Source organism: Penaeus japonicus, unplaced genomic scaffold (genome assembly GCF_977035675.1).
Source record: "Penaeus japonicus unplaced genomic scaffold, GWHDUDI00000001_assembly GWHDUDI00000024, whole genome shotgun sequence".
NCBI classification, from domain to species: domain Eukaryota; kingdom Metazoa; phylum Arthropoda; class Malacostraca; order Decapoda; family Penaeidae; genus Penaeus; species Penaeus japonicus.
In genome coordinates, this window is record NW_028234426.1 from 14643270 (window position 1) to 14655769 (window position 12500).

Sequence of the window (12500 nt, forward strand, 5' to 3'; positions counted from 1 at the left end):
CCATGCACTAAATTATCCTTTAGGGTTTGGACAGAAAGAAGAGTAAAAAAGCCGTGGGTTTCTGTGCTCCTTGATCATGGTTTTCTTGAAATACATCCTCTTTCCAAGCAGTCTTTCTCCCTTTCAACTCCCGCAAATTGAGTGCATCCCCTTCGCAGCAGAAGGGGAAGGAACACAGACAGAACAATACACTAGAACCCATGCCCAACTCGGCGCCTGCAACACACCACACTCACGTTTTGTTCATGTTGGAGTCAAGGATATTTTGGCGGCGACTGTTGACATACACTCCCGTCTCGTCCATGTCCAGGCCGGGCAAGTGGCCGTTGGGAACCTGCAGAATAACAGCCTTTATTAGTTACTTAATGGTAATATGTTGGAAATAATATCTGGAAATAAAGTTAAAAGCAGAATCATATTTAAACATTATTTTCAAACACGCAACTTACCTGATTTTGTATTTTTAATAATCATAATATCTTCAATAATATCTTAAGAGTATCACAAGTATTCGCTGTATCGAGAGAGAAAGAGGGTGAGCGAGAGCGAGAGAGAGAGAGAGAGAGAGAGAGAGAGAGAGAGAGAGAGAGAGAGAGAGAGAGAGAGAGAGAGAGAGAGAGAGAGAGAGAGAGAGAGAGAGAGAGAGAGAGAGAGAGAGAGAGAGAGAGAGAGAGAGAGAGAGAGAGAGAGAGAAAGAGAGAGAGCGAAACGCTCTCCCTGGTCCCAGTAGAATGTCAACACGACGTTGTCCCAGGCAACGCTCCCTCCACGTTAGCCGCTCTCCTTCCTTCGGCACTCCTTGGCCAGCTGTTTCTTGGAAGTTGCTTGTATGAAGAGAAATGGGGAGGAGGAAAAGACAGAGAGATTGATTTGCGATTGCATTTTTCTCACTCGGGTGCAACAATTCCATCTCTAAAGGATCAGTATATATAAAACCACTTTTTTCTTTGTCATTATTGGCTTCTATGTTTTTCTTTTCTTCCATCATTACGTCCTTCCCTTTGTTGTCTCTCTGTCCTGCTTTCCTCTGGCGTCCTCCCTTCAGAGTTTTCTCCCCGTCCCTCCAGACCTCGGCCATGCTATAACTATCCCCTGAACATTTATTTCCCCTTTTCTCTCCTCCCTTTTACCTTCTGTCTCTCGGCTTTTGGTTCCTCTCTCTCTCATTTTTCTTTCCTTCTATCTATCCATCTCTATAAAAGGAACAGCTTTCCTCTTTCTCACATTTTCAATCAATCTCTATAAAAAAACATTCCTCTTTCTCGCATTCTCCTTTACTTTCTTTGGGTTAAGGCAGAAGGATTCCCATCCTCACGCTCCCTCCCCAATAACACCCTATCCTTCTCCCTCCTCGGCAACCATTCATCAACGGAAGAACGAATCCCTAAATACAGTAACTAACTCCCGCTTAATTAACTGCCGCCGTCCTAGTGATTTAATGAGGGTTCCCGTGCGTACACTCAAGGTCATTAGGATTCTCCTCCAGGCTCGCGTTACGGCCTACGCGAGAAATATCATTCCACAACTTCTACGCGTAATTGGCGTCGTTACCATCGTGTCGTTAACATGGCCTTCGTGCAAACGTAAACTTCCCGGGGCTTTTGTTTTGTTTAGTTATTTTTTTTCCTTCCCATTTACTTCTTTTGTGCTTATCTAAGGTGAGATCCTCATTCAGCGCATGTTAATGACGGCCGGGTCATTACACGCCGCCGATGCATGAATGCGTGAACGAAGGAATTTCGACGTGGGAATTGAGACGTCTCGACTCCTAAGATATACAATCCTCGCTGCCTGTTAAACAAATTTCTCCGCTGTCTCTTCTCTCCCTTTTTCTCCCCGAGAACCCCTTTAGCTCTTGGATCAGTGCAAGGATACTCTAGGACTCACCTTATATCCTTCTGGAGGAGGTTTGTAAGGAGGAGGAACACTAAGGTCCACGTAGCGTTCGGATCCGCGGGATTCGTCTTCCTCATTGGTCGTGGCGTAGCTCCAGTTAGTGGCCTGCACCTTGTGGCGGGAGTGGTACGGGGGCGCTGCGAAGGAAAGAAATCACACATCGTTAGGAACTTGATATTCATGAAAATATTGCATATGCAAAAATATGTGTATAAGACATCAGCATGTATGTAAACATTATCATAGGTATATATTAGTCTATCATTATGATCCTCATTTAGGCCTTTAAGTGTCCTATTCAGTTTTGGCAGTACAGTCTTTGCTAAACATGATGCCCTTCTTAACAGTTGTACAGTCAATATATATATATATATATATATATATATATATATATATATATATATATATATATATATATATATATATATATATATATGCACCCCCACCCCCCATCCCCCCACACACACATTAGTATGTATGAGTGCAATCTCAAGAAAGCGTCAATACCGCCAAGAGAAGAGGAAGATGGAAGGAGGCATAAAAAAGAAAATGTAGTTCACGAACCACTCTGAATCCTGGGAATATTAAGCAGTAATAAGCAAATATACGGAATGTGTGTTCAATTACTTCCTCAAACACTGCGACAAACGCTCCGCTCAATTATGTATCATAGTGGGGAAGAAAGGGGAGGGAGGGGGAAGAAAGAAATATTTAGAGGCTCGAATATATACAGATATTTAAAGATAGGCAGATACATAAACAATATATATATATAACCAGTTCACAGACTGAGAGAGAGAGAAAGAAAGAGAGAAAGAAAGAGAAAGAAAGAAAGAGAAAGAAAGAAAGAGAAAGAAAGAAAGAAAGAGAAGAAAGAAAGAAAGAAAGAGAAAGAAAGAAAGAGAGAAAGAGAGAGAGAGAGAGAGAGAGATTTAGAAGCAAAGTTAGAAAAGTGAGAATCATCCATGTTAATCATATACTGATGTTTTCACCCAAAGTAAAATCAGGTACGAGATCTCCGTAGATTTTATCATTAGCTTCCCGTGATTGCTTCCTTCGCTCCCAAGACAGCGCCGAAGATGACGAAAATGGAAAAAGCAGAAAGGGGAAAAAGGTAAAGTGAATGAATGTGGCAACATGATAAAGACGGAAAACAGAAATGAGAGGACGGCCGAATGAGGACGTCAACAACTGAGGACTTCAAAAAGAGACGGCGGAGGAAGAAGGATGAGCGGGACGAAGGGAGAATAAAAGGTAATGAATAGAAGGAGAAGAAATCCCTCCCAAGACTAAGTGACAGCAGGAGGATCACACACACAAAGGCTGGCGTCATTAGGGCCTCCATCAACAACAGGATGAAGTTTTCCGGCGTTTTCTCCCCTAAATCGAACTCGGGAACCAGTGTCATGCAACGGCGCTGTCTCCGCGTACCAAGGACGCAAAACTAATGAAAGAAAGCCGAAGGAAAATGCTAATTCTTGAAGACTTTATGAGCGCAATCTGTTCGGGAGTTGCAAACTATCAAGCGCGCGCCGCCGGCTCGAGTGGCCGTCAATATTTCAGCGCCGCAGCCATAAGCAGCGCGACATTAATTCAGAACCGAGAGGTAAAAATAACGCCTGCAAGACAATAGTTTCTCTTCCCGGGAGACGCACGACTACAACCAGGCAGCAGCCCGAGGCGCGCCCGGGGAGGGGATTAGCGCCCCCCTACTATTCACAAACGAGTTGCACGACACCGTTGCTTTTGCTTCCACTCACACTCCTGTTGCTACAACTGCTGCTGCTGATGAACTTGATATTATGAATGGCCTTTCCTGGAAGGTGGATTTTCCTCTCTCCAGTATATTCACTATGCACTCATCAGATACACTGTGTGTGTGTGTGTGTGTGTGTGTGTGTGTGTGTGTGTGTGTGTGTGTGTGTGTGTGTGTGTGTGTGTGTGTGTGTGTGTGTGTGTGTGTGTGTGTGTGTGTATGTGCGTGCGCGTGTATAATGTATATATAACAGATTTAAAATGAGCCTCCCGACTGCACAGTATAAATTCAACAAATTAACACGCGCGCAGACCTCGAAGGGAGTGGACTGCCAGCGAGACGGCTCACAACAGGTCAAAGGCCCGAAAAGGCCGCGAAAGGAAGGCGGCGGAATGAGAATATGATGAGAGACAGAGGACGAGAGATGAGCGAGTACCATTGACAGGGAAAAGTTGGTGACTGGGCAATGGGCACGGGTCAAAGGCGTCAAGGAGGACGAACACTAGAGGTAGGCGAGGAAGACGGCTCGATGGGGAGGAACACGCGCTTAATAAGGGTACAGCACTTAACTCTCCTCCCACACACCTATACAGTGCAATGCAGTGCAATGCAGTGCAGTGTAGTGAATGTGCGCTCGTGTGCGTGTATTAAAAAAAAAACTTAATTATCTCCGGCAATAATTACTTCTTCAGCAACCCCCATCCTGTTAGCATTAGCAGTAAAGGCGACAATCCCGCAGTCTATCCCAGGAACATGAACCCAACGACGGCGAGCGCCGAAGCAGTTTAGAAAAATCAGGGCCCGGAATGGGTCACAATGGCTGCCTAATATAGTAAGAAATGAGAATTCAGCATTTTTGGCAGCGCGGGGCGGCTGGAACGCGGGTCATTGGCGCAACGAGCGACGCCCTCGTCAGGCGCGGCGATTAAGAGGAGAGCGAAGAGAGGAGACGGAGCACGACATTAAAGGCTGGGCGGCGAGGGCGGAGGCACGACCGACCCCAACACGACAGACAGAAACGTGCGACAATCGCTGCAATCCATCAATGAATTGTTGATAATCTCTGACAATAGCTTTTCTTTTTTGGAATGAGGAAATGGGAATCCTAAATAGGCACTGTGGCTATGTAGCAATTGACATGATTCCCAGAATATGATTTTTGTGTGTATGTATGTTCACATGTGCATGCGCAAACGTAAAGGGAATGATATATTGAAAAAAAATGACGTGTGATTAATATACCGGATAATACCAGGGGAAATAGATTGCGGAATGTTGTTGGGATGTCGAGCAATAACCCAGATTAACTCCCTTACAATGTTAATGACTATCTGATTGGAAGCAGGGGGGCCGATCGGTTGACCCCATCACCTTCGACTTAAGGGCCGAGCTGGCATCTTCTATGAGCGTGAACTCGAGGGAGGCAGAGCACGCCACGCCCCTTGGTGCCATGCAACCTCGCATTGTGCCACACACGAGTCACTCGGGTCTAAACGCTACCTGGCGCTCGTCATGCAAAGGGAGACATGACTTTTAAGGCAGGAACCACATGCATCTTTGGGGTTTGCTCTTTCGCTCAGGTTTTACCCGCTTTGCATCTCCCGTTAACCACGTCACTTGTTTGATCATCGAGAGATAACTTATTTAGAGTTGATATGCTGGCACTGGAGCGGGATCATTAACTTGCAACACAGTGCAACAAGGTGGTTGACGAGCATTGTGCGCTCTTGATAGTTTGTGAGCACCGGTAGTTGTTGGCTACAACACTAGCGGAATACTAATCAGTGTGGATGTAAAGGTTTTGACAGCAGAATTTGCTGAATAACAATTTATGACAAAAACACTCTCCGACCAAAGGTTAAAAGTGCGAGTGTGTCGGCGCGTGTAACTAAGTACAATAACATTCGGTTACAGTGCGTACACTCGAGCTAAGGACAGTCGGGGTAAGCAACAACTTGAGCATTGCGGCGAGTGTATCTGCGGCAGTTGAACACAGAAATAAAACTTTTTTAGGTCCTGGCTGAGTAGTTTCCCTCTGGATTATTAAAGCCGGAGGGAGGCGAATAGCAGGACCGCCGCGAAGATATATGCGGCTTGGAAGATTCCGTTCTTTAAAATGGAGGCCGTATATAAGATTAATGGGGCGCGAGGTTACCTCTTACTTGTTACAAGAGAGAACTACCTGTTACCAGTAAGGGTTTATTGTTACAGACACGAGGTTTACGTGTTACAGAAAGGATTATCTTTTATTCAAATAGGGCAGTATATTACTTGCTATCGGAAGGTGCTATTGTGTTTATACTATAGGGGGCACATTCGGGAGCGGGCCTCTGTGTTTGCAGAGAGGGGAAACAGGAAGAGGAGAAAAGGGGAATTGTTATACGACACATACACACACAAAACACTTTCACATCACGTTTTCGAATTTAATTAACTTCACATAGCAAAATGTGGATAAAAAAATGATAAATGGACACTGTACGCTCAAATGACCCCCCCGAAAATTAATTTAAACTCGTTAAGCGTAACATAAAAACACTCACATACACTAGCTCCAAATCATACATATGCGGGCTGGTCGTTGTATGCCTGCCATCAACACTCCACAAAAGCATTCACTGCCAATACTCGCTAATTTTTTTTTCTTTTTTTTTTAAATCCCGTATCTCCTATTTTCCCATTCCCTTGCCCCCCTTTCTCTTTTGTGTTTCATCATCATATTTCTTACTTTCCATTCTCATCAAACCAGTTATCTTTAACGAACCTCCTTCACTGAGCCATTAACTACAGTCTCGTGTCAGTTAGAGCTATGGCCTGTAACAGTTTAATGTGTTTGGTTTGTAAAATAACGCCTTTTTTCTCTTGGCGCGTCTAAAAATACGTGCTCCTGGGGGTATCAACACCATACTTCCGACATACGAGCTGGCGTCAAGGCCTGCTTCGTAATGTCTTCGATCTATAGCTTCTCAAGTGTAAACTTATAAGAGCATTCTTACGGTTTCTTTTCCACTGTTCTTCCTGTATTTTTTTTTTAAAATCTAATTTCCTTTTTATTTTTTTCCCTTTACATCTACCATCTCCTTACTTATCCATTTCTTCATTCTTCTCCTTAATTCTTCATCGTCTACTCTTCCCCACCCACCCTCCCTCCTTCCCTCTTCCTCCTTTTCCTTCTCCTTCTCTTCGATCTCATCCTCCTCATCCTCCTCTTCCTCCAACTCCCCCTATCTTCCCGCGTTACCTGGAACTACCTGGAGAAAGTAGATAGCAGTTCCAATGGCACTAACGGCGGGGGAATCAATACGGTGAGCACTACTAGCATCTTCCATTCTATACTCCTCAATACTCCACTCCGGATCCGATAGCAAGTCCGTTCGAAAGAAAGAGGGCATCGTCTTCCCTCTCGCTACAATGATGCTCTTCTGTCCCTCCCCTCTCCCCCTCCCCCCTTCCCCCTCCCCCAGCACTGAATGTAAATACAGCTCGTACATCAAGCACACTATTACCGCTACGACGGCTTCCAGACCAAGCGAGGGGGGCGTGAAGAAGGTGCGGGGGGTGGGGTGAGGACCGACATGTCTCTCTCCTTGGAGGCTGCGAGGACGAGAGGGGAGAGGGTTGAGGGGAGTCTAGTGTCTCTAAGCGTAGGAAATCCTGGGAGATAGGAGAGGGCTTCAGGAATCGTCGACTTACGCAAGGGAGGGCATGTGCGTAGGAAGCATCTAGTGCCTCTCCTACTACTGCTACTGCTCCTACTCCTACTCCTCCTCCTCCTTCTTCTTCTCCACCTCCTCGTCCTTCTTCTTCTTCTTCTTCTTCTTCTTCTTCTTCTTCTTCTTCTTCTTCTTCTTCTTCTTCTCCTCCTCCTCCTCCTCCTCCTCCTCCTCCTCCTCCTCCTCCTCCTCCTCCTCCTCCTCCTCCTCCTCCTCCCCCTCCCTTTCCAACTCGTGTTACGGCGCTGTGTGTCTTCCCGCCACGTCGTTGTACCTGCACCTAATTTAAGCCTCTCTCACGCCACGCACGCCCATGCTTCCAGGTGTTGTGAGGTATCTCTATTCTCCCCACCGGTGTTTTTTTCTCACTAATCTCAATTTCACTGTTTTCCATCTCTCTCCCTCATTCTCTTCTTCTTAGTTTCCTTCACATTAACTCGGAGATAAAATGTATTTATTTTGGTTTTATTTCCTCTCGTAACCTGATCTCCACTTTTTCTCTCGTCTTGCTTTTCTTCCGTTTTTATCTGCCTTGAGATAATTTCCCTCCTTTATCTTACATGGAGCGACATATTTCTTTCCCTTCCTTCCCTACTTCTTCCTCTTCTCTCTCTCTCTCTCTCTCTCTCTCTCTCTCTCTCTCTCTCTCTCTCTCTCTCTCTCTCTCTCTCTCTCTCTCTCTCTCTCTCTCTCTCTCTTTTCCACCCGACCCATCCACGCCCTCTCTTCTCCTTCCGACCTCATCGTCTCTCTTAATTGCCCCAAAGAATAAACTAAATCAGTGAATACCATTGTTGGCTCTAGATTCCAGCTCTATTTCGCCCCTTTGGTATTGCAACACACAACAAGATAGACCTTTAGCTCGCCTTAACACCATCCTTGATTGCAACTTCAATTCTTTGAGGTCTTCAACGGCCTCGGAGATTTTTCTGTTGCCTTTCTTGTAGCTTCATGTGCAAAGAAGGGGATTGCGAATAGAGAAAGCGCAACGGAACATCTTCCTCTATTTTGTATGCATGCGTGGGTGAGTCTGTTTGTGTCTGCATTTCTCGCTCTTCCTCTCCCTCTCCCTCCCTCCCTCTCTCTCCCTCTCTCTCCCTCTCTCTCTCTCTCTCTCTCTCTCTCTCTCTCTCTCCCTCTCTCTCTCCCTCCCTCCCTCCCTCCCCTCCCCTCCCTTCCCTTCCCTTCCCTCCCCTTCCCTTCCCTTCCCTCTCTCTCCTTCCAACCTTATTATATCTCCCCGCTTCACTTTCCCGCAACCGCCTTCCTCTCACTCTCTCTCCCTCTCCCTTACGTTCCTTTCTATCAATTCCCGCTTATCCCTCTTTATCACAATCGCCTTCATCCTTCTCCTCCGTCATACGTCTTAAGAACAATATGTACTTGTAAGTATCTCTATAATGCGCAGGAGAAAGTCGGTTATAATGGATGAAAGCGTCCGTCCCTCCCCTTGTGTCATTTATCACTCCCCCCGCTGCTCTCCCCTCCCCCCCAAGAGACCGTCTTGAGCTGGAGGGTAGGGTAGGCCGCGAGGGGGGAGGGGGGGAGGCAGGAGGAGAGAAGGGGGAGGGAGCTAAGCCATAGCTGGGTAAAGGTGCGTTTGAGACCGCAGGGTTATTACCACAAGGAAAATCAATACAGCAGGTGCACACTTTCTTTACCCCAGTTTTCCTAAACTATTTTTTTTCTATTACTGGGGTCTTGTTTCCATTTGGAGACTCTATATCACCAAAATCCCGACTTCCTTTGTTGTCTCTTTGCTGATTCTCTCTCTCTCTCTCTCTCTCTCTCTCTCTCTCTCTCTCTCTCTCTCTCTCTCTCTCTCTCTCTCTCTCTCTCTCTCTCTCTCTCTCTCTCTCTCTCTCCATATTTTTCCCATGGTAAAGCTTTTCTCTTGCGATCCCTTGCTATATCTCCCATTATTTCTCTGGGTCTTGCAAGCGGCCATCACGAACCCTTTTTGGCCTGACAAGTGGTAATAACAATCCCCTTTTTTCTCTCTCCTTCTTCTCATTTCCTCCTCCTCCTTCTTCTTTTTCTTCTCCTTCTCCTTCTCCTCCTCCTTCTCCTTCTCCTTCTCCTTCTCCTTCTCCTCCTTCTTCTTCTCCTCCTCCTCCTTCTTCTTCTTCCCCCTCCCCCCCTCCCCCTCCTCCTCCTCATCCTTTTTTTTCTTCTTCTTCTTCTTCTTCTTCTTCTTCTTCTTCTTCTTCTTCTTCTTCTTCTTCTTCTTCTTCTTCTTCTTCTTCTTCTTCTTCTTCCTCGTCTTCTTCTTCTCCTACTACTACTACTCTTCCTCCCTCTCCCTCTCCCTCTCCCTCTCCCTCTCCCTCTCCCTCTCCCTCTTTCTTTTTCTTTCTCTTCCTCTCCTTCGTCTTCTACTCCTCGAGAGGGAAGGATAGATAAGAAGAAGAAGAAAAAGAAGAAACAGAAGAAGAAGAGAGAGAGACAAGACTAAATACCTCAGGAAATTGGAACACGGCAAGAGGCCTAACGACGCAACGTGGAAATGTTTTCTTTGGTGACACTTGAGTTAACATGTGGTGCGTTTATGTGTCTGTATTAATGAGTGGGTTTACCAGCCCGTTCGAGATGCCTACTGCCTTCCTCAACATCTTTAACGAATCAGCCCCACAGGTACTACGTAGTTATACAACCCGGTTCTAAGATATCCAGGCAAGTGTCAAAACAAGTAAATTAGAGCGCGCATACATACAAGCAGCAGGTGAACATAATATTGTGTGTTTTGTCTACATTTTCTATACTACTTCCTCTGAACGTTGGGGTAGACTTGTGTAAAGGCTGAGAAAACTGCGAGACGCACAGTTGTCAACCCACCTTGTTAAAACCTAAGGAAATTAAATCAAAGTTCCAGAAAAAAATCGAAGTGTGAAGAAGAATTATCCCAGAACATGTGGGAAACTTGATCCTGCAAAAATCTCGTCCAATTTAGAGACTTCTTTCTCCCTTCCGAGTGTTGAATAATTCCCAACTTCTTAACCAGCCGATTGTGGAGACCCTCGGGACCAGCCCTTCGGCCGAAGGCATTCACACGGCCTAGGACGTTATCTCGGGAAATACCGAGGCCACGAGTCGATCCAGAGCGGCGTCCCTGCAGAGCCATACAAGCCGCAGCCGGCGTGGCGCCCGCCTGCCGCTCGGGACGTTAAAAGCCTAAATCGCTGGTGACTCGTCAGAAACAAACTTGTCGGGAGAAGTTTGTTCCATCACCCTGATGAGTGTGACGGGGACTAAGCGATATAACGATAGGGGAAGGGGAAAGGGAAAAGAAAGGAGGCGAGAGGACGGAGGGCGAAGGTACATATCCATGATCACTTATGTTATCGTGTGTATGTACATGCATGCATACACTACACACGTACACACACACACAAATACATTTATATATATACACACACATGTATATGTATACATTTATGCATACACACACATATATATATATAGTATACATACACACGTACACGTACACGTACACCCACACACCCACCAACCCACCCACACACACACACATATATATATGTATGTATATATATATATATATATATATATATATATATATATATATATATACAAATACACACACACATATATACATATATATATATATATATATATATATATATATATGTGTGTGTGTGTGTGTGTGTGTGTGTGTGTGTGTGTGTGTGTGTGTGTGTGTGTGTGTACATATACATACACATACATAAACATATCCATATCCATAAACATATAAATTCACATACAAATAAGCATGCATGCATGCATGCATGCATGTGTGTGTATGTGTGTGTGTGTGTGTGTGTGTGTGTATAAAGGTAGATGGATAAAGATATAAACATGCACAAAGACAAACAGACAACAAAGAACAAGGAGTAAAAGCAAGCATGCACTCTCTTTTTGCTTGCATTTTACATCTGTAGACTGCTTTCCCATCCTTGCCAGTCCCTTGCTTTCCCATACACAGTAATGTGTTCTGTCACTATACAGTATATCATTACTGACCATACACAAACGCGTGTGCATAGAGACGGGGGAGAGGGGGAATCAGCCACGTATTATTTCCGGCAACAAAGTGCGTAGCAAGTCTTCGTCCAGCTTTAACGAAGAGCAGATAACCGGGCGAGTATTTGCTTTGCCCTGCACGCTAATATCCCAAAAGATGAAGCAGCCTCCATCTATCAACATATTACAACCTATCAAAACACCACCTTTCACGGCATGCACGGCCGCCGTAGCCCAACTGATGCGAACTAATCACATTATCTGACTACAAGTTGTTGATGTAAGACCAACAAAAACGCGGATTGCAAACCAGAAAGGCGGGCATAACTTCTTGGGCATCGTACATTGGACCTGTCGGGGGGAGTCTTATGGGGAGCATCGCGAAAGGGCATGTTTGCTCTGTGTCAACGTCAGTGTGCCTTTTGCCCGCATGAATAAGTGACAGATAACGACATGGAGGCACGTCTGTTGCAAGGCGATGCTCACACCATCTTGGGTTTAGTATTTACTGCATATGTGAGGCATGTCGATATTCAGTCTGCTGAATCGGTTTTTGGGCGAATGTGCGGCTTTCTGAATGCAAGGGTTTTGAATACCTCGTCCCTTTCTTCGCCCAGGGAACCGCCGGTGAAAAAGGCCATGGTTCCCAGCTGGTCGAGGACAGTCGTGGCGCCGGGTCGTGAACAACCTGACCTCCTTCGCCGGACATGTCCAGCACAATGTAGAAGTGATGGTATAACCGTCACGGCTAAATGGGAAAGTAGTCAGCGCTGCCGGATTCCATTAGCAAGAGCCACGATATTTTAGGCTAAAAATTTCCCATTTCAATAGCATCGTGAGGAAGTGCAATCAGAGGCGGAGGCAGGAACAGGGAGGGGTAGGGGGGAGGGGAGGACGGCTCGGGTAGGTGAGCCGAGAGGTGAGCCGAGTCTGAAGAGGCCAAGGTGAGATGGCACGCAAATGTAACGCATTCAAATGGCCTCATTATCGTTTATGGAGTTTCCATGTAAAGTAGTATCTATCTGTCCGGTGTCTCCCTAATGAGATTTATATTCAAATGCTATAGAAACTGGGTCTCGCATGATGACCTTCCGCTAGACCTTAAGCTTTACGCA

At 45.7% G+C, this 12500-nt stretch overlaps 1 protein-coding gene across 19 annotated transcripts in view; it reads right to left on the minus strand.

Moving 5' to 3' along the window:
- Positions 1-12500, minus strand: part of LOC122247320 (uncharacterized) — a 675408-nt gene that overhangs the window by 13222 nt on the left and 649686 nt on the right. For all 19 annotated transcript variants that reach the window (XM_086550722.1, XM_086550729.1, XM_086550726.1 and 16 more), the window contains 2 exons: positions 1888-2033; positions 237-334 (listed from right to left, as the gene is read on the minus strand). In XM_086550722.1, the coding sequence (XP_086406848.1) occupies positions 237-334; positions 1888-2033 (244 nt within the window). The remainder of the gene's footprint in view (positions 1-236; positions 335-1887; positions 2034-12500) is intronic.